The sequence below is a fragment of the Carcharodon carcharias genome, chromosome 14, assembly GCF_017639515.1.
Source record: "Carcharodon carcharias isolate sCarCar2 chromosome 14, sCarCar2.pri, whole genome shotgun sequence".
NCBI lineage: Eukaryota > Metazoa > Chordata > Chondrichthyes > Lamniformes > Lamnidae > Carcharodon > Carcharodon carcharias.
Genome location: NC_054480.1, coordinates 5,319,861 through 5,343,510, shown reverse-complemented (window position 1 = coordinate 5,343,510; position 23,650 = coordinate 5,319,861). Strand labels below are relative to the sequence as shown.

The following is a 23,650-nucleotide window of genomic DNA, read 5'->3' as shown; positions in this document are numbered from 1 at the left end:
TTCCTTCAGAGGTTAGCCGGCTGATACTGTTGCAGGGTGATCCGTCTTTCCAGAAGTGACGACTTCCCCAATGGAAGAGGGCACATAGAGATAAATTAGTCTAATAGGCACCGATACAGGAGTTCCAATGTTCCAGTAGTTCAGTCTAGAAGAGGGCCAGGCAATTTACCTGGACAGAGCTCTTTCTGCTGCTACCTGTTAGGTGATAAAAGGGTAGACTGCCTGGGATCAGTTCCACATAGCAATGTTACAGAAATCTAGCTGCTTGGGGGAGGTCATTTGACATGCCTCCCACTTCTCCTGGTTATTGGACAAAGGATGTATTTTTCCAGGTCTGGAATCTTGAGGGGTTTAAAAGAGGAGTCAGGGTCCCTTTTGTCCTTGCAAACATACCATCCCTGCTGTCCACAGCTCTGCCTTAGAAATGTAAAGGATGTTGGTTAATTTCTTTAGAATTTGACTGTCTGCTGTCACAAGGGTCATTAGCATATTTTTAAAGGTAATGAGGTCCCTGCTGGTTTCCGAAGACTAGAGATTCCTCTGGTATGAGTCATGGCTAGTCAGGCATGTCAGGGTAAAGCCTTTCTTTGTCCAATTCTAAAATAAAATAACAATTTTATAAAGTAGCTATGTTGACATCGATATGTATTTTCCTTCCTGTCTTCTGGACTGGGCAAATTATTCTACTGAAGGAGGGCATGCTTTCAGCTGCTTGGGCCCTAAGATCTGGAATTCCCTCCCTAAACCTCTCCACCTCTCTCTATCTCTTAAAAATGCTCCATAAAACCTATTTCTTTGGTCAGGTTTTTAGTAAATGGTCCTAACTTTTCCAAATGTGGCTTGGTGTCATATTTTGACTGATTAAAGCTTTGCTGAAGTTAAGGAAGTTTTGAGGATGTTTTCCTCAATTCAAGATATTAAATAGATGACAATAGTTAATCTATTCATTTGGATCATTGCACAAGGCAGAATAATGGAGATGGCACTGTAGACCTGGACAGTGATGTACCACACAGATTGTCTACACTCCAGTCTGCCAGAGAGTAGCTTACAATATCATTAGGCATCTAGAGGACAGCTCTCAGACAGACAGATGCTGAGTACAGTGATATCTCTTTGAAATGCTCTTGAGGATTTGATAGTGTAGACTGGAGAAACTATTTCCCCTGATGGGACAAGTCCAGAAAAAAGGGGCAGAACCTTGAAGTTAGAACTTGGTCATTCAGCAGTTGATGTAAGGAAGCTACTTCATGCACATAAAGGGTAGTGGCCAACAATGCAACACTCCCTCAGTACTGAGCCTCTGAGACAGTGCAGCACTCGCTCAGTACTGACCCTCCGACAGTGCAGTGCTCCCTTAGTGCTGACCCCCAGACAGTGCAGCAATCTCTCAGTACTGACCCTCTGACAGTGCAGCAGTCCCTCAGTACTGACCCTCTGACAGTGCAGTGCTCCCTCAGTGCTGAGCCTCCCCCCCCACCCCGACAATGCAGCACTCCCTCAGGACTGACCCTCCGACAGTGCAGCACTGCCTTGGTAGTGACGCTCTGAGACAGTGAAGCGCGCCCTCAATACTGACCCTCCAACAGTGCAGCACTCCCATAGTACCGACACTCTGTCAGTGCAGCATTCCCTCTGGACTGACCCTCCAACAGTGCAACACTCCCTCAGTACTGACCCTCCAACGGTGCAGCACTCCCTCAGTACTGACCCTCCGATAGTGCAGCACTCCCTCAGTATTGACTCTCAGATAGTGCAGCATTCCCTCAGTACTGACCCTCCGACAGTGCAGCACTCCCTCAGTATTGACTCTCAGATAGTGCAGCATTCCCTCAGTACTGACCCTCCGACAGTGCAACACTCCCTCAGTAATGGCCCTCCGACAGTGCAACACTCCCTCAGTAATGGCCCTCCGACAGTGCAGCACTCCCTCAGTAATGGCCCTCCGACAGTGCAGCACTCTCTCAGTACTGATCCCCCAACAATGTAGCTCTCCCTCAGTACTGACCCTCTGACAGTGCAGCACTCCCTCAGTACTGACCCTCTGACAGTGCAGCACTCCCTCAGTACTGACCCTCTGACACTGCCACACTCCCTCAGTACTGACCCTCCGAAATTACAGCACTTCCTCTGTTATATACTAACTTGACTGCACAAGACAACAGCTTTCAATTAATCACCATTTGTTTGAAGTTGAGAAACATACGTTTAATGATTTGATCACTGGAACATGATGACAAAACAGAGCAAAACACATGGGGAGAAAGTGGCTTTGCTGCACACGGCTTGTGTCAAAAGCCAAGTGGGTGATATTCGGGAGTATGTTCAGGCTCTGGGGTCTTAAACTAAAAAATTAGAGTAAGATACCATCTTGGTAAAGGCGTTCAATCAATGCAGGGAATGGCAGCCTAGAGGAGCGTAACCAGCTGATCGCCACTTTAATTACCCACCAGTGTCCCATAACAAGGCTGCACACATTTTGGTTGCCAGCAGTTGAACTGACACCCTCTCCTAACAGTGACCAGCTATTTACAATTAAACATGGTATTGGGGAGATTCTGAGTACTACTTAAAGGGATACTCACTATTTTATGTTCATTGTGGCTGGAGCAGTGAGGACCACCTTCTGAAACACACCAGAGGCCTTTCTGGGCCACTTTGTCAAGATTTTACCAACACTCGAGCAACATTTGACTTTGCAAATTCTCGTTGGACAGCGAGAGCGTTGCTATTCTACTGTACAAGAGTTGCAAGGAGAAAGGAAGTGCCGGCCAGATCACTGGCATCTTACTGGGGGTCCTCCATTGCGTATGTTGGTCGGTCTAGCTAAGGAATGGTTACTGAGATATTGGTAAATTCAAAGAATAACTGGTTTATTATACATAACTAAACTATGTACAGCTACCCATGACTAGATGTTATACAGCTGAAGATATGAACACTCTCCCTCTCAACTCCTCGTCCTGTGCTCTCCTACATCATCATTATGGGAGGTGCTATTTACAAAGTCCCTCACATTAACCTTTACAAACCCTCGCTCTGAAGAATGGGAGGAGGAGATGAGGACTGCCAGAGCAGCACCGGCTGCTGCAGGAGAAAGGGGCAAGAGGTTGAGATGCCCTTGCCCCGCACCCCCCCCCACCCCGACCCAGGCAGATTCAAATTATGTTAATTAGGAATTAGGACCAAAATTGTGTGTTTAATCCAGACTTTCAAACAGGCATGTCTTATTGGCACAGCAGCCAATCAGTGCCTGTTTTCACCCTTTAACCAACATATCCCCAAATATTTTGGCAGAATTTTTAAAATTCTACTAATTCTCTAGATACAGGCAAAGCTGACATTTGTTGTCCTGTACTAGTTGCCCTTGGGAAGATGCTGGTGAGCTTTCTTCATGAACCACTGCAGTCTGGTATTCCCACAGTGCTGTTCTAGGTCGATGAGACCTTGCTCCAGTATCATTGAAGAAACAGTGGGATGGTTCCAAGCCAGGACAGTATGTGACTGGGGAAACTTGCAGATGGTAATATTCCCATGCACCTGCTGCCCTTAGTGTTCTGGGAGGGTAGAGGTCATGGGTTTGAAAGGCAAGCAAACATTCTGCTTTTTTGGAGATGATCTGACATCGTGGAACATTATTTATATCATTTGGTTTGAAAAGGGGAAATTTGTTAATTGTTGTCGGTGCTTGGCATAGAATTTATAGCACCTTTACAGGCCATTCAGCCCAACTGGTCTGTGCTGGTGTTTATTGTGCACAGGAGCCTCCCTCCACCCCTCTTCATCTCACCCTGTCAACATATTCCTCTATTCCTTTTTCCCTCATGTATTTATCCAGCTTCCCCTTAAATATATCTATACCATTCACCTCAACCACTACCTGTGGTAGTGAGCTCTACATTCTAACCACTCTCTGAGTGAAGGAAATTCTTTTTAATTCCCTACTGGTTTTATTGAAGACTATTTTATATTCATGGCTCCTAGTTCTGGCCTCGCCCACATGTGAGAACATCTTCTCTTCGTCTACCCCATCGAATCCTTTCATAATTTTAAAGATCTCTAACAAGTCACCCCTCAGCCTTCTCCTTTCTAAAGGAAAGAGCCCCCCCAGCCTATTTCAGTTCCCCCTGATAGTTATACTCTCAGTCCTGCTCTCACCCTTGTACACGTTTTAAATGTTGCATTATCAACTTATACCACAGCTACGTAGCCTATTCTTTTAAAAGAGTAAAATAATATTCCTCCTGCCCAGACAATTTGTATTGTTTCTAACCTGGTTAAAATAGTCTCTGATAACTGGGGAATGATCTAGGGGTCAAGAAGCAGATTCAAAGTAACCATCCCATCAGTCTCATGGATCCAGTCTTTCTTATGCTGGGTTTGTTGTTGTCCTTGGATCTCACAGCATTCCTGCCATCCAAGGAGGCAGAAAGAGTCCCAGAGTTCCCAGTAAGCAAATGATAATAAATATCCACAAAAAGATGCGGTCAATCACCATGGCGACATACTTCCAGTCTTCCTTTACCTGCAAATCAGAGAACATTATCAATCAGAAACTCCTCCTTCGGAACTGAGGCTCATTAAACCAGGAAAGACCCTCCTTAATCACAAATTCTCTGAACACAGTTGTGGCTATGGGACCATTAGATTTGGCCTGAACACCATTGGTGAAGAAAATAACATGAAAATTGGATAAGGGACAGAGGGAACAAGTGAATAAGTTCGAACTGATCCACCAATCACTGTATAAAGAAACAATCTATTCAACTAATTCATTAGTCGCTCTACCAGGGGATAATCTACACAACTAATTGCTATTGGAGAAGGTTTAAACTAACTTCGTATGGATATGGGAACCAGGAGGTCACATCATAGGGGATAACAAGGTTCACAGATGTTAGGAGAGACAGATCACACTAGAATGGGAAATAATAAGGTATTAGGTGAGTTCAAAATAAAGGGGAACGTACTATGTATGTAAGTGAAAGTGGTAAACAAGATTGGTGAGCTGTGGGTGCAGGGAGCCATATGGTAAATGATGTGGTGGCTATGAAAGAGACCTGGCTCAAAGAAGTGCAGGACCAGGTGTTAAATATTCCTGGATATAGGAAAGAAAGGATAGGAAGGAAAGGAGGAAGGGTTGCAGTACTGAGAAGTAAGGAGAGCATAGCAGTGCTGGAGAGAGAGGATGTCCCAGAGGGGTCAAGGACAGAATCTATTTGGCTAGAGCTAAGGAGCAAAAATGGTGCAATTACATTGCTCGGTGTAGTCCATAGGGCACCAAATAATAGGAAAGTTGCAGAGGAACAAATTTGCTAGGAAATTACAGACAGGTGCAAGAATTATAGAATAGTTGTAATGAGGAACTTTAATTATGCAAATATAGACAGGGATAGTGGTAGTGTAAAGAGCAGAGAGAGGCAAGAGTTAGAGTCATAGAATCATAGAGTCATAGAGTTTTACAGCATGGAAAGAGGCCCTTCAGCCTATCCTGTCCACGCCGGCCATCAAGCCCCTATCTACTCTAATCCCATTTTCCAGCACTTGGCCCATAGCCTTGTATGCTACGGCATTTCAAGTGATCATCTAAATACTTCTTAAATGTTGTGAGGGTTCCCACCTCTACCAACCTTTCAGGCAGTGAGTTCCAGATACCCCTACTCTCAGGGTGAAAACATTTTTCCTCAAATCCCCTCTAAAGCTTAAAGGGGGCATACCCTGGTTATTGACCCCTTCACTAACGGGAAAAGTTTCTTCCTACCTACCCTATCTATGCCCCTCATAATTTTACACACCTCAATCAGGTCCCCTCTCAGCCTTCTCTGCTCTAAGGAAAACAACCCCAGCCTATCTAGTCTCTCTTCAAAGCTGAAATGCTCCAACCCAGGCAACAACTTGGTGAATCTCCTCTGTACCCTCTCCAGTGCAATCACATCCTTCCTATAGTGTAATGACCAGAATTGCACACAGTACTCTAGATGTGGCATAACTAATACTTTATACAGCCCGATCATAACCTTCCTGCTCTTGTATTCAATACCTCGGTTAATAAAGGCAAGCATCCGATATGCCTTCTTAAGCAGCTTATCTACATGTAATATCTTGCCCTGTTAGTCCTCCCAAAATGCATCACCACACACTTTTCAGGAATAAAATCCATTTGCCACTATTCTGCCCATCTGACCAGCCCGTCGTTATCATCCTGTAGTCTAAGGCTTTCCTCCTCGCTATTTACCACACCATCAATTTTAGCGTCATCTGCAAACTTACTGAACGTACCTCCTACATTCATGTCTAGATCATTAATGTACACTACAAACAGCAAAGGACCCAGCACCGAGCCCTGAGGTGCGCCACTGGACACAGGCTTCCTGTCACAAAAACAACCTTTGACCATCACCCTCTGTCTCCTGCCACTAAGCCAAGTTTGGAACCAATTTGCCAAATTGCCCTGGATCCCATGGGCTCTTACCTTCTTGACCAGTCTCCCACGCGAGACCTTGTCAAAAGCCTTACTGAAGTCCATGTAGACTACATCAACTGCACTATCCTCAGCTACACAACTAGTCACCTCCTTGAAAAATTCAATCCGAGAGTGTGTTCAGGAGAATTTTCCACAGCAGAGGACTGGAGGATTTCAGATGTTAAACCCTTGTTCAAAAAAAGGGTGTAAGGAGAAGCCCAGCAAGTACAGGCCAGTCAATTTCACCTCAGGTGTAGGGAAGCTTCTAAAAATGATAATTTGGTACAAACTTAACTATTACTTGGGCAAATGTGGGTTAATTAAGGAAAGCCAACATGGATTTGTTCAGGGAAAATTGTGTTTAACTAACTTGCATAAGTTTTATGATGAGGCAACTGAGACAACTGATAAAATTAACGCTGTTGATCTGTTGTGCATAAGATTTCCAAAAGGCATTTGATAAAGTGCCATACAACAGACTTATGAGCAAAATTAAAGCTCATGGAATAAAAGGGATAGTAGCAACATGGATACAAAATTGGCTGAGTGACAGTAAACAGGGAGTAGTGGCTAATGGATGTTCTTTAGGCTGGAGGAAGGTTTATAGTGAGTTCCCCAGGGGCCCTCGGTAGAAGACCTACTCTTCCTGATATATATTAATGATATAGACCTTGGTGTGGGACTGAGTACAGTACTGCCCACACAGTGATGTAAGAGAGCATAGGACCCGCACCCAGGGCCAGTCAAATGTTGGACAAAGCTGTGTGTACCAGCAAGCATGGAGATAGCTCCTTGCTTGTGCCACTTACTGTACATTTGAAAATAGTTCCAAGAATCAATTAAGACTTACAGTTAACTCATGTATGACTATGAAAAGTTCTTCAGACCTACCGAACCGTATCCAACACCCTACCACAAATATGTGCATAAATCATTGAAGGTGCCAGAACAGGTTGAGAGAGCAATTAATAAAACATACAGTGTCCTAGACTTTATTAATAGGTTGCATAGAGCACAAGGACAAGGAATTCCTGTTAAACATGTATTAAATACTGGTTCAGCCTCAATTAAGTGTTGAGTCTAGATCTGGGCGCCACACTTTAGGAAGGATGTGAAGGCATTAGCGAGAGTGCAGAAAAGATTCATGAGAATGGTTCCAGGGATGAGGGACTTCAGTTATGTAGATAGACTGGACAAACTGGAGCTGCTTTCCTTAGAGAAGGTTGAGAAGAGATTTGATCGAGGTATTCAAAATCATGAGAGGTCTGGACAGAGTAGATCAGGAGAAACTGTTCCCACTAGTGCAAGGATTGAGAATGAGAGGGCACAGGTTTAAGGTAATTGGCAAAAGAAGCAATGGAGACATGAGGAGAAATTGTTTTGTGCAGTGAGTGGTTAGGATCTGGAATGCACTGCCTGAGGGAGTGGGGGAGACAGGTTCAGTCGAGGCATACAAGAGGGAATTAGATGATTATCTGAAAAGGAAGAATGTGCAGGGTTATGTGGAGAAGGCGGGGGAGGGTATTAGGTGAACTGCTCCTTGTAAGAGCCAGCTCAGACATGACAGGCTGAAAAGCCTCCTTCCATGCTGTAACCATTCTGTGATTTATCACTACCAGGGATAATCAATTCAATTAATTCACCAATCACGCCAAAGGCAACTGTGACAGTGTAATAACTAATGCTAAAACTAATGCAGGGTTGGTGCAGCTAGGATCGTTCTCTCTACTCAGAGTTACATCCTTCATTTCATAACCATGCATTATATTTTCAGCATCAATTACTGCTCATCAGTTGTAAATTCCAGTTGTCTGGTGGTTATTTTAGCTCTTTCAAATCTCTTTTCTGACTGAAACAACTTTGATATTACATTGAATGCATTGCCCTCAAATAAATCCAACAAGGAACTTAGAAGGAACTTTTTTACCCCGTGAATGATGAGAATATGAAACTCAATACCACAAGGAATGGTTGGGGTGAAGAAGGATGGGAAGAGACTCATGTTCAGTACAAACACCATCATGGACCCCTTGGGCTGAATAGCGTGTTTCTGTGCTGGAAATACTATGCAAAACTTTGTAGTACTTCATGATATGATTCTCAAACTCTGCTTTTAACTTTGAGAAGTACAGACATTGCACATGTCTAAGTCAAACTGCAGGAAGCGAACACAGGGATAACTGGCTAGTAGCACAGTATTCTGGTTATCAGCCTGCTCACATTACAGTTACAACAAAGCAACAAGCTATCTGAACTTCTTTGACAAAGCCAATCAGTACTGAACCGAGCATCCAAAAACTGACATCAAAAGGTCATTGTCTAAGGATTTGTTTAAGTAGAGGCTAGGTGACAAATATGATCCGATATAAAATATAACTGTGCAAAGATACTGTTTGGGTCAGCTTACTATTTCTGGAGATTGGGTAATGCATATGCTCTCTGCTGCACCAGGTATTCTGATAGCTCACCATATTTGGTTTAGGAAATGGTTCAGTCCTTACTGGAGGACATAGTGAGGTCAGTTGATTTTTGCCTGCTAGTGACAATTGTCTCTCTCTGATACATTATTATTTGCTCAATGTGCCCTAAATATACAATCCAACTGCTGTAAGATATTCAATGTATCTTTCATCTGTTCAGTATACCATCTCCCTCAACCATATCCACCTACCCCACACCTCTTCTGTCCCACTTCGAGTCTCAACTAACTAACTGATGTTGTTTGTTGCAAAAAGGGAACAAGAATTTCCCTCGTAAATATGAATTGGAGTGTTATCCAGACATAACATCAGGTCTCATTACAGTGACTCCCACTCAAACCCATTCTTTCCCTCAGACTTTAAGAGGAACTCCTCACCTCCTTCAAGTTCCTCTTCCTTCTTCAACTAGTAGGCTTTGATAGACTACGAACCTAAACTTCTCAGTTGGTACTCTCGCCTCTGAGTCAAAGGGTTGTGGTTGCAAGCCTTGCTCTAGAGACTTGAGCACACAAAATCAGGCTGACTGTCTCAATGTTATACTGAGGGAGTCTTTTCAATGGGATAGTAGAGCAGCTGCGCCCTGGTTTCTCAGGTGGATGGTAAAAGATCCAGTAGCACCATTTTGAAAAAGAGCAGGGGAGTTCTCCTTGATATTCTGGCCAATATTTATCCCTCAATCAATGTCACGTAAAAAGCCAAACACTGCCATTTCTGGAAATCCAAAATAAAACAGGAAACACTGGAAATACCCAGCAGGTCAGGCAGCATTGGTGGATAGAGGAGCAGAGTTAATAGCTGGAATTTTCCAGCATCTCCTCCACCCCCACAGCGGGGCTGGTGAGCCATTGAAATCTCCGTTCACATCAGCTGGACCAAAAGATCCCACCAGCGTGAAAGGCTGGAGAGTTCCAGACAATGTTTCAGGTCTGTAGCCTTACATCTGTATTTTTATCACTAAACTATTAGCTCATTCATCACTTTGCTACCATGTTTCCTACATTACTATGGTGCCTACACTCCACTGGCTGTGGAATCTTTGAGGCTGTGAAAGATGCTATTGCAAGTCTTCCTTTCTTTAATGTCATTCACTGTTGGAGCAAGCGGGTTACGAATAGGATGCACAGGACATAACCTCACTTTGGACTTTCAGGCTTGTTTGGTCCAAGGTAACCTCAAATGATCAACCTGGAAACTTAAGATCAATCACTGAAACTGCTGAGATTTAGCAGGGTAATGGAAAACGGCAAGTTTGCAAGTCTGAAACTTGATCCAGCTCCAAGTTTATCAGCTCAGCTTTGGCTTTCTCAAAGGACATGGTAATCTTTGATTGTGCAAGCTTCCTTCGGCCCCAGAGTAAGACATTAAAGCCTGATTATGTCTAAGCTTAATCAAATCAGCCATTCTCTCATTTTCCAAACTCCTCGATAAACATCCCCGCATATATATTGGCACTAACAAGGGGAACAAAACACGAGCTAGACAATTAAAAATTCCCAACAGGATTAACATCTGAGGAATTGGCTTAAATGCTGTCCCTTTTAAAATGACATTTTCCATAATTGCTTTGCAGATCCCTCAGGAACAGATTAAGAGTCAATTTATCAGACAGCATACTTGCTCTAGTTCCACTTGAATAGGCTTAGCGTAAATGATGTCCTTCAGAACTAAAATGCCAACCTTCATGAGCTTGCATGTAACGGAACGTTTTGTAACCAAGTTCATTCTCCCTGACACGCTTGGACTGACAAAGGAGAGATGACAAGTTGACATGAGCTTTGCTTTGAGAGCATTTTCATTTATGGGACATGAAATCACCTGTTAATCTGAGTTAAATCAAAGAATACAGTGTCTTTTTATTCAATCGAGCAATATATTGAAATAAAACAGGTGATTTCCCTCATGCCTCCTCCTGTTCTGCTGCCATAACTAGCAGGAATGCAGCAGAAACCCCATTTATGAGTGTTATGATACAAATCAGGAGGGAACTCAGGGAACACCAATGAATGGCAGAGGGGCCGAGTGACCTACTCCTGTTCCTAACTCCTATGTTCTTATGAAACTCAGCCAGGATTATAGGGACAAAAATGGGTCACATTAGGAATGAACCCTTTCCCAACAAAGCTGTCTAATTGATAGAAAAGAAAAGAACTTGCATTTACATCACACCTTTCATGATGTCAGGGTATCCTAAAGTGCTTTAAAGCCAATGAAATAACCACTGTTGTAATGTAGGAAATGCAGCAAGATCCCACAAACAGAAATGTGATAATGACCAGATTATCTGTTTATTCATGATGGATATTGGGCATCTCCGGATAAGACAGAATGCTAAATGTGGAAGTACACCAGCATGCAGGGCTCCCCATCATGTTTGCTTTTTTGAGTCAGCGGTGCTCTGTTGACTGAATCATGTGAGCTAAATAGATGACAACCACATTCCCAAGGACATGCCCTATGGCAAGCTACCTTTTAGCATAAGAAGGATGTTTGCCAGTGAGACTTCCCGAGACTGGAGTCAATGCATGTGAAGTCCTGAGCGCTGACCAAAGTGCCAAGCGATCAGGAAGGGTGTGGAAAAGGCAGAGGACAAGAGAAATGACCAGAGGGTGGGAAAGAGAGCACACTGGAAAGAAAAAAACATCAGTTGACCTCGGGCCAACGCTATTCATCTGTGTCAGCTGTGGAAGGGACAGCCACTCACAAATCAGCCTCTACAGCCACAACAGGCAATGTTCAATCCAGAAGTGACACACACCCTGAGCACAGCCCATTGTCTCATGAGATAGGTGTAGACCAATAGATTTGTTTATTATTGATGTAGGCTGAGCGATAAATATTGGCCAGGACAACAAAGAGAACTTCTCTGCTCTTCTTCAAATAGTGGCCATTGGATAATTTACACCCACCTGAGAGGGCAGACAGGGTCTAGCTTTAAGCCCCAGCTGTAAGACAGTGCAACGCTCCATCAGTACTCCACTGAGTGTCAGCCTGGATCATGTGTTCAGTTCTCTGGAGTGGCGCAACAGATGAGTTTATCCTCCACATGAATTTCCTCCCACCCCATCAACATATCCTTGTGTTCCTTTCTTCATCATGTGTTTATCTAGCCTGAGGTGCATTCATGCTATGCACCTCAACCATTCTCTGTGGTAGTGAGTTCCACGTTCTAACTGCTCTCTGTGTAAAGAAGTTTCTCTTGAATTCCCTATTGGTTTTATCAGTGATTATCTTATATTTATGGCCCTTTACTTTTAACAATTTTTGAAAGCGTACCCCAAAATCCCTATGCTAATCCACCATATTCAGAGCACATTTAGACTCTTATGTTCTGAAGTGTATATGACCTCCTTATTCCCCCTACTGAATGAGTTATCTCACACTATTAATGAAATTAATTTGCCATTTACACGTTATTCTATATATTTCTACCTTGCTGCATTACTTTGTTTACAACAAAGTTAGAATAGAAACTAGATGAGAAGAAACATGTTTGAATCTAAGTCAACATCTAAATTCAATAGCGATACTACTTACTAAGAAATCAGCATCCTCTGCACGTAAGTGGTTAGCAATGTATTGGACACCTTCAATTGCCAACTTCATGGCTGGGGTTAGTGTTACATTCTGCTGCTGTCTGGGATTCACTACCTTAGAATCTCGCTTTGTGCCTGAGGCTGCTCTCTTCACTTTGTTTCCATGTTTGCTTTTGCAAGGAGATGAAGCCGGCTGGGTGGGATCTCCATTCTTATGGCGTTGTTGAATGACCGTGGACATGGAATGCCGATTGGAATGGGGTGGATCCTCATGCAGGTGGCTGTATTGGATACTGCAGGACCCACATTGGGCATTGGTCTGGTGTGGGTCCTCCTGTCCATCAGAATATTGAAGACTCAACGACCTCCCTTTGGAGCAAGAGCTGGGCTGTTCCTTGGTGTGACAGTGAGGAAGGTTGGTGGGTGAAGAGTATGGACAGCTAGCTTGTGTCTGGTCCTCCTGTAAAATGCTGTATTGGCTAGACAGTGATCTGCAAAGTGCTTTGGGCTTTCCCTGGTCTTCCTGAAGATAACATTGAGTCACCAATGATGTGTCAGTATTTGATTGCTTGTCTGATCCTTGGGCAAAATGGTTTTGCTCGTCCTCAGCTTCAGCAGGGTAGGTTGAAGAGCTCAATGCTTCATGCATTGATACAATCAGTTTATTACCATTTTTTTTCACAGCAGCAGGTCTTTGCATGAAGAGAATACGGGGAATGACATCCAGGAAGAACTTGCGTACCCAGGCTGGCATGATGTGTGTGTGGGGGGAACGATGGTGAACATTCAACACAAAGACTGTGATAACAATGGACAGAGTGACAAATATCATAGTGAAGAGAAGATATTCCCCAATCAGGGGGATGACAAGAGATGTGGAAGGAATGATCTCTGTTATAAGAAGGAGGAAGACAGTCAGTGAAAGCAACACAGAGATGCAAAGTGTAATCTTTTCACCGCAGTCTGAGGGGAGGTAAAAGACCAACACTGTTAAACATGATATAAGCAAACAGGGAATTATGAGGTTAATAGTGTAGAACAGAGGGAGTCGTCTTATCAGGAAGGAATAGGTAATGTCTGAGTAGACTTCTTTACAACATTCATACTTTTTAATGTTGTAATTCCCAACTGCGCTGATAATGACCCATTCTCCACTTTCCCAGTAATCCTGTTGGTCAACATGTTTATCCATTCTCATCAGGTCTATCTTGGCCTTGTCAAAGGTCCATGATCCAAATTTCATGGTACAGTTCTGCTGGTCAAAGGGAAAGAAGGTCACATCGATACTACAGGAACTCTTGTAGATGGCTGGAGGAGTCCATTTGATCCTGCCGCTGTAGAACAGGTGAGCCTTCGTCAAGTGGGTGATGGCAAAGTCTCCATCAGCACTACAAGGAGAGGAAGAAGTACAGATATTTCAGAAGGTTGCAGCATTCTGAATGTATACAGCACCTTTCCTGTAACAATCCCCCCAGATGCTTCACAAAGCAAGCAACAGAACATAAGGGAAATGTTTGGGCAGGGTGAAAATTAGCCCAGTCAAACAGCTACACAGATCACATAAAATATTGGCCATTTGACTCAACCAGTCCCAGTTGGTGTTTATCCTCCAAACAAGCAGCATCCCAGTTCATATGCTTGCTCTGTTCGCATATTCCACATTTTAGGAACGTAGTGACATTAGGGCCAGGTGGAGGCCATTCAGCTCCTTGAGCATGTCCCACCATTCAATTACTCAAAGGAACACAAGCCAAGTTATTGCAGCCTGTCCTCTTAATTTGACCCTCAAAGCCCTGCTACCATTCCAGGAAATTGTCGAATTGTTTTTTGTCCTTAAGCAAAATTGTATTTTTAGCTAATTATAGTCATAGAATTACACATCCAGAAAGAGACTATTGAGCCCATTGTGACTGCTGCATTCCTGAAAGCTATACAATTAGTCCCAATCCCCTTGCTCCTTCCCCTTGACTCTATTTTTTTTTCCTTTTTCTTTTTCCAATTCCCTATTGAAGTGGTTCCTCCACCCTTTCAGGTAGATCACGACAGCTTGCTGAGTTAAAGAACTGATTTGTATTAAATCACATGTGAGCAGATTTATTTCTGTAATGTTAATGTTTCCGGGTCAGGATAGATGTGCTGCAAGTCAGCCAGTCCAGGGAGATGGCAGTTCTCTGGATCAGATGCTAGGAAAGGTTTAAAGGTTTGGTGGTCATTTAGGAAATCACCAGGCCAGTTAGAGGTTCCATGTTGAGATGAATATTTGGATATGAGAATTGTAGCCAGGTACCCAGATACATAGAATTACACAGAATCTACAGAATAGAAACAGGCCATTTTGCCCAACTGGTCTCTGCTGGTGTTTATGCTCCACACGGGCCTCCTCCCACCCCCTCTTCATCTCACCCTATCAGCATCTTCTCCTGTTCCTTACACCACTGCGCGCCCCCCCCCCCCCCCACCTCAACCGCACAATTGCCATGATATTACCTAATTTCCCCTTAAATGTATCTATTCTTTCTACCTCAACTAATCCTGTACAGTGAGTTCACAGTCTAAACACTCTCTGGGTAAAGACCATTTTTCTTAATTCCCTATTAGGCTTTTTAGTGATTATCTTATATTTATTGACCTAAGTTATGGTCTCACCCATAGATTGAAACATCTTCTCTACATCAACCCAATCAAACCCTTTCATATATTCTTAAAGGTCTTGATCAGGTCACTCTTAACCTTCTCTTTTCTCGAGAAAAGATCTTCAGACTGTGCAATAAGTCCTCTCAGTTCTAGTATCTTCTTTGGAAATCTTCTTTGCACCTTATCCAGTGCCTCTACGCCTTTTCTTATAATAATGAGACTGGAAATGTGTACAGAACTCCAAGTGTGGTCTAACCAAGGTTTGATACAAGCTAAATAAAGCTCCTTGTCTTTCAGTTCTGTTCTTTTAGCCATGAACTCCAGTGTTCTCTATGTTTTGTGCTATGACCTTATTAACCTGCATCACTACTTTTAGGGATTTACATAGCCCAATAATTGACAGCAAACAAGGCCAATAAATTCACTTGTTGTATAGAACAATATCAGGCCTCCAGAGGAGCTCCGATGGAACTCTGATCGATGTCACATTCCCGTATTCCAAAGGGTTCCAGCGAAGCTTAAAATCATGCCATTCCTGAAAATCAAGAGGAGAAAAAAAGAAGAGGCATTTCACAGAAACTAGTGAAAGAAAAATAATTGAAGATCGTATTTGATCAAAACTCGAACAGACCTGCTTAATCCAGACATTAGTCGTCATCATTTGATTCTTTTCATCCTGTGTGGAAGGGAAGATAGGTCACATTTTAAAAACAGCAGTGAATATTAAATCAGAACTAAGTACAACAAAAGCAACTTATATTTATACAATACATTTAACATAAAGAAACATCCCAAAGCGCGTTCACAGGAGCACTATAAAACAAAGCATGACACCGAGTCACAGTAAAGAGATATAATGTCAGGTGACCAAAAGCTTGCTTAAAAAGGCAACTTTAAGGAGGAAAGTGATGTATAGAAGGCAGAGAGGCGTAGGGAGGGAATTCCAGATTTTGGAGTCTAGACAACTGAAGGCACGGCCACCAACGGTAGAGCAATTATAATTGGGAATGTGCCAGAGGTCAGAATGAGAGGAATGCAGATATCTTGGAGGGTTCTGGGGCTGGAGTAGATTGTAGAGGTAGGGAAGATAAGGCCTCGGAGGAGATTTGCAAACAAGAATGAGAATTTCAAAAAAGTCATTACTTGACTGAACCGTCAGTCAGTGAACACAGGGCTGATGGGGAACAGGACTTGCTCTAAATACAGACCTGGGCAGCAGAGTCTTGGATGACCTCAGGTTTACAGAGGGCAGAATGTGGGAGAGCAGCCAGGATTGTGCTGGAACAGTCGAGTTTGGAGGCAACAAATGCAAGGATGTGGGTTTCAGCAGCAGATGAGCTGAGATGGGGCAAAGTCAAGCGATGGTACAGGGGTGGAAGGAGGCAGTTTTAGTGATGATGTGAATATGAACTCAGAAGCTCATCTTGGGATCAAATATGACACCACGGTTGCAAACAGACTGACTTAATTTCAGAATGCTTGCCAAGGAGAGTGATAGAACGGAGTTTGGAGCAGGGACCAAAAACAATGACTCCAGTCTTCCCAATATTTCACTGGGGAATATTTTTGCTCATCCAGTACTGGATGTCGGATAAGCAGCCAGATAATTTAGCAACAGTGGAGGAGTTGAGAGAGGTGGTGGTGAGGTAGAGCTGGGTGGCATCAATGATGTTGCTGAAGCCAGAATGTAAATGAGAAATAGAAGGGGGGGCAAGGACAGATCCTTGGGGACACAAGAGATAACAGTACGGGTACGAGCAGAGAATCCATTGCAAAGTGATTCTCTGGCTATGCTTAGATGGATAAGAATGGAACCGCATGAGAGCAGTCCCACCCGGCTGGACGACAGTGGAGAGGCGCCAGAGGAGGATAGTGCAGTCGACCATGTCAAAGGCTGCAGACAGGTCGAGAAAGAAGAGTTTGCAGAAGCTTTTTCAAAAAGCTCTCCGATACCGTCACTGAGGGAATTTCTTCAACATTCCTTAAGCAAAATATGAAATCTGTTGGGGCATTTTATCTTTTTTTACACTCTTGCCTCTGAGTCAGAAGGTTGTAGTCAGCATTGGAACAAGAATCCTAGAGCTGAGAGGCCAGAGCCTAACACACTGCACCATCCAGCACCAACAAAATGAACGTTAAGGCAGATTAACAATAAACCATGATGAGAAATATAATGAGATGAGAAGCTCCAATATTTACGTTTAGTGCAATAGACTGAATTAAAAGTTCAGCCCAGTAAAACACAGACATAGGTGGTAACCCTGGGTACTCACAGAGTACATACATATGAACATATGAACATACGAATAAGGAGCAGGAGTCGGCCGTTGGGCCCCTCGAGCCTGCTCTGCCATTTGATAAGATCATGGCTGATCTGATTACGGCCTCAACTCCACTTTGCTGTCTACCCCCTCGTATCCTTTGACTCCCTTGATTCAATGGCCCAGCCTCTACTGCTCTCTGGGGAAGAGAATTCCACAGACTATTTTCTAAGAGAGAAAATATTTCTCCTCATCCCTGTCTTAAATGGGAGACTTCTTATTTTTAAATGGTGTCCCCTCGTTCTAGTTTCTCCCACAAGGGGAAACATCCTCTCAGCATCCACCCTGTTAAGATCCCTCAGGATCCAGTATGAGACAGTGAGTCACAGGCAAGGAGTCTGTCCTTTGAAACAGCCACAAGGGAAGCTGTTTGAGATCAAACATAATGGAAAATTATGGGAAGCTTTAAATTGACATGTACATGTTGGCTTACAGTTGATGTTGGCTCAGGATGAAGTGTCTTGAATGGTCTTTGTTGTCATTGACTTTATGGGCAGAATTTTGCCCTTGGTGGGGGTGCTCAGTGGGGGTGGGTGGGAAGATGACTGCCATCCACGTTCAGCACCAGACTACGATTTCACACTGGCGGGCCAATTAAGGCCCACCAAGCGTGAGATGTGAGTGGCAGCGCTGAGTGCAGAGCGCTGCCTGTGCAGGGTTGTGGGGTGGGTGGGGGGGGGGGGTGGTTGACGGGGGAGAGGAGGGCAAGTGGGCTGAGCACAAACGTTACGCATGCACGCGGGTGAGCACTTCATAATCTCCCTGAGGTACAGAGCTGCTTCAGGGAGATGAAGAGATATGAAAAAATTACATGATGAAACATGTCCCCTCACGTGACTCTGTCAGGGACATGTTATTAATGAAAAATTAAAGTTTTTATTTTATTTTTATTTGCTTTTGGAAACCTCATTCTGCCCGTGGATGAGGTTTCCAAAAAAACGCAAAGGCCGCTTGGGCTTCTCGGCAAATCATTTGCCAGCGAAAAATTTAATTTAAGCGATAACTCGATTGTCTTAACAGGACTTTGAATTGTCGGCGGGTGGGCCGCCGGCTCTGGCGCGCACCCACAGACTGAACTATCGCACAGCAGCACGTTGACGTCAGCATGTTCAACTGACGTCAATGCACGTCATTACAAACTTGAGCAGATCGGGCGTGCTCCCGCCCATCGAGCAAAAATTTCCGTCCGATGTTACATATCTCACTTTGGAATGAAGCAGCATTGTTCCCACCTTACATAACTTTTAAGTGGTAACTCCCTCCATACACCTTAACACAATATCACTCTAGGGTGTGCAGTGCCTTAGACGAAGCATTAAAGTTTGGTTAACAAAATTGAAAATGTGAAACGATCTTAGCCACAGCCTCTAGTTGCTGCCACTCACCACATCTACGAGTTGTGCAATCGACAGTCCAAAGTGGACAAGGACTGCATCAGAAGAGTTGACGACAGGTCGGGACAATTTGTTGTAACTAGTGAAGAGAGTTTTCAGGAGTCGCTCCTCAGCTTGGGCCCGAGATTCCACCTTACAACAAACTGAAAAGATACAGGAAAGATCAATCATTACAGCAGAATTCGCTAACGTGACCTCAACTTTTCACAGGGCATAGGTCATAGGCTAGGTGTTTGCTAAGAATCTAAGTACTTTGAAGGGACAATAAAACTTTCTTTTCCACCCCCCTCCTCTGTCTCTTGCAACATCCCCAACCCACCCCCGCCCCCTCCCCAACAGAGCAAATATCTATTGAGAGAAATGGTGTCTTATGTTACTCAGAAACATCCCAATGTACTTCACAGACAGTAAGGTAACCATGTTATGACAGCAAGAAAAGGAAAGAGTGTCCAACTAATGGACAACATGAACTTGATGCCCAAATGGCTTGCTTCTGTGCTGTATGATTCCATGACTGACCACCAGCAATGCAGATCCACATGAGGGCTGCTTTCTTAGGCTAAAGCACTTGCCTGTTGAGAAGGTGAAGGTGTACCCCTGCTCCATGTTTTTCCCTTCTTATTTTCATTTGGAGCAGGCCCTTTGCTTAGTGATGACATTTCTATCCCTGGTAAAGGAATTGAGCCCTACTCCAGACAGTCCTGCTCATTGGAAATGATAATCTGGAATCTAAATGCTGGGCTAACACCCAGCAGGGTGCTTGTTGCCCGAATAGAGTACCCGTTGAGTCTGAGTTAGAAGGTTGGGTTCAGACCTCAATTCTAGTCCCAGCTATTGGGGCTGGTACTTTTGCTCTAAGGTCCAGCAGCAAGGCTTGTGCCCAGTGGATATGTGTTCCCTGCCCCCTATTGTAAAGGGTGAGTGGAGCTCTTCAGCTTTGGTTGTAGCTCTCGTGGGAGAAGGTACATTCAAGGTGAAAACTATGATTGGATCAGTTGATAATTTTAAATTTGACATTGATAGATTTTTGTTATCAACGGTATTAAAGGATATGGGGCAAAGTCAGATATGTGGAGTTAGGTCACAGATCAGCCATGATCTCATTGAATAGCGAAACAGGTTTGAGGAGCTAAATGGCCTCCTGCTGTTCCTGTGTTCCTACGATGAAGGAAACCACCTCAGCTACTCTTCCCTAGTAAGTAGCTTAGAAATCTCATGTGTGAGACTAGAGTTAGGGCCTGTCCTCGGAGAAGATCGCAATGAATCAGCATTCTTAAATCCCTTACTGGCCTTTCTCCTTCCTATTCCTGTAACCCCTCGTCCAATGCTGCTACCTGAGAATGCTCCTCACCCTCCACATCTGGCTCCTTGTGCATTATCTCACCATGGACTCCAAACACTAGAATTCTTTCACTAAAAGCCTCCACCTCTTGTCCTTTAAGATCACAACATCATAAAAATAGGAACATAAGCAGGCCATCTGGTCCATCGAGGCTGCTCCACCATTTGATAAGATCATGACAGGTCTGATTGTGCCCTCATCTCCACTTTGCGGCCTGTCCCCCTAACCTTGACTCCCTTATTAATCAAACATCTGTCTAGCTCAGCTTCGAATGACCCAGCCTCCATTGCTCTCCGGGGAAGAAAATTCCAAAGGCTAACAACCCTCTGAAAGAAAAAAATTCCTCCTCATCTCCACCTTAAATAGGAGGCACCCTATTTTTAAGCTGTGCCCCCTGGCTCTAGACTCCCCTACAAGGGGAAACATCCTCCCAGCATCCATTCTCAGGATCTTTATGTTTCAATGAGACCACCTCTCATTCTTCTAAACTCCACTGAGTACAGACACAACCTGCTCAACCTTACCTCATAAGACAAACCCCATATCCCAGCATCCAACTGAGTGAACCCTCTCTGAGATGCTTCCAATGCAGTTATGTCCTTGCTTGAATAAGGAGACCAATACCCTTCACAGTACTCCAAATGTGGTCTCACTAAAAGGCCCTGTACAGCTGGAGTAACACTTCCCTATTTTTTCATTCTATCCCCCTTGCAATAAAGGGCAACATTCCAATTGCCTTCCTAATTACTTGCTGGGCCTACATGCTGACATTTTGCGTTTCATGCACAAGGACAGTTACTACTTAGAACCCAACTCTTTGAACAAATTATTGGTTACAACCACCTAACACTTCTTTCTCTGTCTTAATGTCCAATTTTCTCACTATATCTCTCTGTGGGGCCATGGATTTTTTGAGTTGTTGCTCTTTTTGTGGAATATTTACACTGGGTTGTGGTTCCATGGACATCCTACCATCGCATTGAGTGGCAGCAGGTTATTGAACCATAATAAAGGTTAAAAAAAACCAACAAACTCAGCACAGGCCTCGGGGGGTGGGGGGGCGGGTGGCGTTTACCTGTGTGATTCAGTATCACATCGCAAGGTGTACTCACCAATTCAACCACCGGGAGCCCTGGAGAATGATTTTAACATCATGAATTTTTTTTAAAAAAATCCTAATCCCAATTCAAAATAATGTCAAAGATAAACTTTCGTTTATATATGCACCAAGGGATGTCGGGTCACGGTTAAATTGCAGACAAGGGGTGAGCCAAGCCCAAGACCCGGTCTCCAGTTTCCTGTCGGTCTATCCACTGGCTGCTGCCTAAGGGTCACTATGCCGAACGTGTGGGGGCCGGAGCCTCCGTCTACTTGGCCAAGAAGAAGACCCGCATCATCACCCCCAACCCCCACCCCCGGCCACCTGCAGCTCGCCATCCGCCACGAGGAGGCGCTCAACAAGCTGCTGGGAGGGGTCGCCATAGCCCAGGGTGGGGTCCTACCCAACATCCAGGCTGTGCCGCTGCCCAAGAAACCCGGGCACCCCCAACGAGGTTTACGCCTGAAGGGATGAGATCAGTAAAAGATCAAATCACAATCTCACATCTGAGAGTTGAGAGAGATTCACTGCCTTAGACACTTCTGCAAGATGGTGCTTTTACCTTGGAGGACTGACGGTGTCCCTGACAGGCAGTACCGCCCTCCCGCGAGTACTGTACCAGATTGCCAACCGGAACGATGTGCCTAAGTTTTCAGAGGGGTGGGGGGACCTGAACCCGTAACCTTTTCTCTCAGAGGCCAGATTGATGCGGAGTACTCAGCCCAAACCTTAAATAACATACTTAATGGTATTTAGCAACACAATATCTGCAAATGGACCGTGTTCTAAATAACACAGGCTCCAAATCAATCTTTTTAAGCCTCTCTTTATTTCAGCTGCTCATCCTGCTATTTTGATTGGTCGCTGATTCTATAAGGAGACACATCAGAACCAGACTTTGATCATTTTATAGGCTGGGTCCTTCTGTCCAGCCTGCGAGTTCGAGTCTTCAAACTCCAAGAACTATTTCTATTCAGAAAAGAGATAGGGGGCCGAACAGGGACATTATTAATAGATCGATTGCAGCAAATAAAAAACGTGTAAAATGTTTATATTTCATGAATGTCATTGAGATCTTTTTTTCAAAAAAAAGCCAGAGTGCTATATAGACCATATCCCTGTAAATCACACTGTAGGACCAGTCAGCGTAAATATAATGGATATTCTGTAATGTGGCAGTTGGAAACTCTCAGTGACTGATTTGTCAGGCTGCCTCTTGTCAGGTTAGCTGCAGACAGACCGAGGGTGAGTTTGCCGAGTCCTTACAGCCTGATCCAGAAATAACCCCACCCTTGTCTAAATACACCTTTAACATCTAATAGCCTCCAGATCGCCGGGCCTTCTGATGCGGCATCGGCTGCTGCATCTTCAGAAGAATGTGAAGATATTTCGACATCAACCCGTCGCCTAACAAGATTCAAGTCAAACTTAGAACTCGTTCCTATGAAAAAAGTCATCAGTATCTGTAAAAGCTGATCTCACCTCAATTATACAAAGGAAAGGAAATAAATGCGATGTATGATACATGTCCCAAAATCAAACTCCTACGTTTAGAAAGTTCCTTCAGTTTTAAGGATTCGACAGAATGAACTGTTTCCCAGTGATCACCGAAATTCTCAGTGCCAAGTCCATCTGACCACAACTAGGGAAGTTTCAGAAGTTACAGCTGTTACAACACTCACCAGCATCAGGTAAGATGGAAGCACAGATTTCTGGATCGTTCGTTATGTGAAAAAGACATAAATGGATTAAGAAGTAATGCGATTTAAAAAAAAACATCAAGAAAGGGCATTAGAGTGTGTGAGAGTGAGAGGGTGAGAGAATGTGTGTGTGCAAAAGAGTGTGAGAGAGGCTGAATGTGAGAGTGTGTGACGTGAGTGTGAGAGTGAGTGTAGGAGAATGAGTGAGCGAGAGTGCGAGATACTGAGTAACAATATTAGTTGTTATTAGTTATTTCAATAAAACAAATAAAAACAGAAAATGCTGGAAAAATTCATCATGTCTGGCAGCATCCGTGGAGAGAGAAACAGAGTTAACGTTTCCTGTCCGTGTGAGTGTGTGAGTGAATATTAGTGAGATTGTATGTGCGAGAATATTAGTGGGAGTGTGTGAGTGAATGTTAGTGAGAGAGTGAGTGACAATGTCAGCGTGTGAATGTGACAATATTAGTGTGAGTGAGTGTGAGAGGCAACATTTCCTGTTCTGCGGTGTAGTTAGATCGAGATTGCTGGGAGTCAGTTCTTTCCTGGATGATAACCTTTTAGGTTAAATTCTGGGCTGTGCCAGTGAGTGAGACAGTGGCAGCAATAGGAGGAGGTCAGAAATCTTACCTGGGGAGAGCCCCATGAGTAACAGCAACAGGAGGATAAAGTTACTCCACAGCG

General features: G+C 43.9%; 1 protein-coding gene across 1 annotated transcript; it reads right to left on the bottom strand.

The window, feature by feature from the left end:
* Positions 1-4,399: 4,399 nt before the first annotated feature.
* Positions 4,400-20,938, bottom strand: LOC121287004 (neuronal acetylcholine receptor subunit alpha-4-like). The gene is made up of 6 exons (XM_041204421.1): positions 20,929-20,938; positions 18,817-18,968; positions 15,742-15,786; positions 15,536-15,645; positions 12,478-13,864; positions 4,400-4,525 (listed from the first exon to the last, which is right to left on the bottom strand). The coding sequence occupies exons 1-6, from the start codon at positions 20,936-20,938 to the stop codon at positions 4,400-4,402; spliced, it is 1,830 nt and encodes a 609-aa protein (XP_041060355.1).
* Positions 20,939-23,650: the final 2,712 nt, after the last annotated feature.

Bases quoted from the DNA above. Each gene is read 5' to 3' on its own strand.
- LOC121287004 (XM_041204421.1), bottom strand. The intron at 15,646-15,741 runs GTCTGTTCGAGT...CTTGATTTTCAG, and splicing joins CTAATGTCTGGATTAAGCAG to GAATGGCATGATTTTAAGCT. The intron at 4,526-12,477 runs GTAAGTAGTATC...TCTGATTTGCAG, and splicing joins CAGAGGATGCTGATTTCTTA to GTAAAGGAAGACTGGAAGTA.